Source organism: Charadrius vociferus, unplaced genomic scaffold (assembly GCF_000708025.1).
Source record: "Charadrius vociferus isolate BGI_N301 unplaced genomic scaffold, ASM70802v2 scaffold553, whole genome shotgun sequence".
In the NCBI taxonomy this organism is placed as follows: domain Eukaryota; kingdom Metazoa; phylum Chordata; class Aves; order Charadriiformes; family Charadriidae; genus Charadrius; species Charadrius vociferus.
The window spans coordinates 1,359,747-1,363,821 of NW_009647688.1; the positions used below are offsets into that span (position 1 = coordinate 1,359,747).

General features: G+C 44.7%; 1 protein-coding gene across 1 annotated transcript in view; it reads left to right on the forward strand.

Moving 5' to 3' along the window:
- The window catches only part of WTIP (Wilms tumor 1 interacting protein), an 81,116-nt gene extending 77,544 nt beyond the window's left edge, over positions 1-3,572 (forward strand). Inside the window, exons 8-9 of the mRNA XM_009881404.1 lie at positions 614-682; positions 3,420-3,572. Coding sequence (XP_009879706.1) covers positions 614-682; positions 3,420-3,572 — 222 coding nt within the window. The remainder of the gene's footprint in view (positions 1-613; positions 683-3,419) is intronic.
- The last annotated feature ends 503 nt before the right edge of the window (positions 3,573-4,075 follow it).

Here is a 4,075-nt window from a genome sequence, read left to right on the forward strand (position 1 = left end):
AGAGTGTGTGAGGTTACAAGAAGGGTATGGGCTGCTCTGCAGGGCCTGGGGCTCAGCCAGGAATTACACAACTCCACTGCATCCACCCTCATGCTGAAGTTTTGGCCTGTGCACATAATTACCAGCCGGACTGGTACGTAAATCCTGATGGGGTACATACAGTGACATGTGCATGTGCAAAATAGCTATGCAGGAGATGGTTTGAGGGGAATACAAGTCCTAGAAAACTCGGGCCAGGATGTCTACAAGGAAAAGTTACCCAATCAGCAGGTCAGAGTTTTTGACTGGCAATTCGTTCAGATCCTGGGTGCCCTTGGAAAATTATTTGATCGCAAGACTGATTTGTCCCTTGAGGATGAAGTTTTGTCTATACTTCCCAAATGACCTCTACAGCTTAGATATGTCAGACACCCACGCTGCTGCTAAACAGCAAAACCAGCGGTGCAGCTCTGCACAGCCGGGGACAAGACCCTGAGCAGTCACAGAGCTCTGCGGAGGACAAGGGCATCCCCCAGGGAAACAGCTCTCCGAAGCGATAGGTTGGGCACTGAAAGAAGATTGAGAAAACACCGCGTACAAGCCCACTCTTACCTTCTCTCTGCTTCCCCAACAGGGCTCCGAGGAGACCATTCGGGTGGTGTCAATGGACAAAGACTACCACGTGGAGTGCTATCACTGTGAGGTGAGCATCGGGTGCCTCTGCCGGCCCGTCCCATGACGAGGCTTCGCTAATAACTAGCAGCCGCTTGGTGGGTGCTCGACTCGCACCCCGGAGTGCGCTTGCTGGCTCTCGCATGCCTGGGCGGGTAGGGCTCTGCCCCACGGCTCCTGGCGGGAGGCAAAGGGGTGAGTGCTGCCTGCGCTGCAGATGGTACTGCCATCTCCAGTACCAAATCTGGTCTTTTTTTGCGGTTATATTAACTTTAAAAGCTGGGTTTGGTTGTTTGGGTTGAATTTTCTCAATACTTCCAGATGGGGAGAAAACAGAGAGTAGGTGCCAGTTCTGTTTTTCCTGATGTCTGGGTACAGCTTGTGTAGCTCTGATCTGAGGAGACTTGAACTCACATCGCCTGTGCAGGGAAGGATCCTCCCTCCCACACTGGAAGGCTTTTCTAGGGGATTGTCTTTTTTCCATGCAGAATGAATAGTGATTCGGTACTAGAAGAGAGACAGGGATATCACTGACATTCTGTCATTTTTTGGGGAGTAGTTTCTTTTTGTGCAGGACATTTAAACGTTTATTGGTGCAGATGAAGTTGTGGGATTAGTGCTCTTGCTTCAGAGAGGAGAGCTGAGTTCAGTCCTAGCTCTGCATTCAGGAGCATGAGGAGGGAAGCAAACTCTTTAATTAGGGATCAACCCAAAACTTCCCTTTTGCTGTAGGTTTGGCGCTCTGATCGAACACGCAAATATCCACACAGATCCTAACTGTGCTACCTAAATGTCTCAGCACCAGAGGCAAAAATGCAGCAGTACTATCTTCCATGTACTTTTGCACAAAAAGGTTTTACAAAGAGAATTCTGATTGAGGACGAAAATAAAAAAATTCAGGGCATCTTGAAATGTATACGAACCTAAACATAAGGAAGACCCCATCCACTCAGCTGTCTCCTCCCAACAGAGATACCTGATACTCCATTCTTTTCTATTAATTTTTAAAGAGAAATTGGCGCAGGAAGTCGCAGCATTTTGGAGAGCTGTACTTCCCTCCTCCTTCTTCCCCCATCTATTGCTTTGTGCAGGCTTCACCTAAGATGACAGCTCCCTCCCCTTCTCTCTCAGGCTATTGACTTTATATTAGAATGTCCCACTGGGGGTTTATTTTCAGTTCTGTTTCATTATTCATTTCCCCATTCTCCTTCCAGTTTGAGGCAAATCAGGCTGCCTCCACATCTGCCCCAAATGGCAGAGTGCATTTATGTACAGAAATCAGGGGGTTAGCCATGTGTTAACAGGGTAGATTACCGCCTAATGGTCTCGGCTCAGGCTCTCAGACTGTACACGCCGGCTCACTGCTGTCTCCAAACACTGCTAGAAAAGCTGGTGCCAGTATTTTGAGGTATTCACATGGAGACGTCTGTAAAGGCTATGACGACTTACGCAGCCACTGCTGAAGTGCTGCTAATGTCATCATCACCTGGTGGCCATGCAAAGTCAGTAGTGAGTTTGGAAACTTTGCTGCTTTTCTGTATCATCTCTTTCTTGTGCAATGACCGCACTTCTACTGAGCAGTTCAAGCCAGTTTACAGATCAGTAGACTCCCATTCTAAAACTGAAATCTGCCGAGAAAGCACAAAAGGAATATAAGTTTGGAGAGGGAAAAAGGTATGGACACTCGGCACATCTGTAGGGTATCTGAAATTGTTAAATTCTAATGAGGAAATGAGTTTTAAATCTTCCATAAAAGACCGTAAAGTTTTCACATAACATACAGTAACACACAGAAAACTACCTTGGCAGAAGCTTTGATTAAAGCCTCCCTAAACTAACACTTGAGTTTTAAAGCTTACTTTAAAACCCATTCATCATTCTTATTTCAGCATTGTAAAATTTGAGGATTTTAACTTGAGCTGTGAAATCGTACTTGGTGTCCAATTAAAAATTTTGCATCAGCTTTCAATACTAAAATGACCTATATGCCCAACTTGTTCAGGGTTTTTTTTCCTTTCTGTTAAGTGCACGGATACATATTCAGAATCTCTGGTTTGTCAGAACTGCTCAGTAACAGTTTTTAAGTATTTAACGTACTTGAAATGTCAAAACCAAGCACAAAACTGCCATGACTTTCAAATGTCCTCAAAATTACAACGATGACAACTGAAAACCAGGATTGTCTCTGTTGCAGCGTACATAGTAGTCAGCAGGCAGGATCATTGTTTGTTGTTTTTCTTTTTACCTCTGCTGTTGTCGTCCCGTAGTTATGTGCCGGGCCCAGAGGTACTAACATATTCCTACTAAAGATGGACCATTGGCCTTGAAGTCTTTAATCTTTTTTAATTCCAAATTGGACAAAGTGTAGCCCTGCTTCAGAAGTAATGTCTCATTGCCCCCTCTTCCCCACTCCTCCCGTTCTCTGCTTAGGCTCCCCCGTTTCTTGCCTGCTGCCTTCTTGCAGAGTGAGCTCCTTCTCTGTCCTAACCTCTTCCCGGTTGTGAGTCATTTATGAGATGAAGAAGAGAACAGAATGGGAAGCAACGGGGAAAAAATGCTGGGTACTACAATAGACTGTCCTGTTCGATTTCAGTGATGTCCTTTTGCTTAATATGAGATAGTGAGGGTCCACCTCCCAAAAACTCTTGAGGTTGCTGGCTTTGGAGGCACGGGAGGGCGCTCTCAGGGTTATGCAGGATGGATGCAGATTGTTGTGAGATCGCCTACCCAAATCACTCACTAACCTGGGATGTATGTGTTTCCTTTAGGATTGTGGCTTGCAGCTCAATGATGAGGAAGGCCATCGTTGTTACCCGTTAGAGGGCCACTTGCTCTGCCACGGCTGTCATATCAGGCGTCTTAATATTAAACTGCCATCACATCCACCTCCGAGCTATCCAATGCATGTCACAGAACTCTGAGAGACATTTCCATTACCAATAAGCCGTTTGAAAGAGAAGACAAAAATCGAAAAATTACTTTCCTGTTCCTTTAAAGATGAGATTCCAGTAATAACCATCTAAACCAGCTATTTATTTTTTAAATCAGAGGTGGGGGGTCCTTTTCTGATCTTGTACATATGCATTCTTGTATCTAGACATTTTCACTGAGACACCGTCTACTTGAATAAATAATTCACCACTAAACTGTAACTGTAAATGGCAGCATTTCTAAAAACAATGGTACAAAGGGCTGTTCTGCACTCCCTACTCACTTCAGTGGAGATTTCACCTAAGTAAGGAGTGTAGAATTACTTTCCAAAACTTAGCACCTTATCATATTGCAGCAAGCGTGATAAGATAAATGCTAGCATTTTAGCTAGTTTTCTTGAATTCTGGTCTTAGAGAATACAGTCACACATTTTTTAAAACTTAGATTCCCAGAAGTAGCGAATAGGAAGCAAACAAGTGTTCTTAGCAGTGAC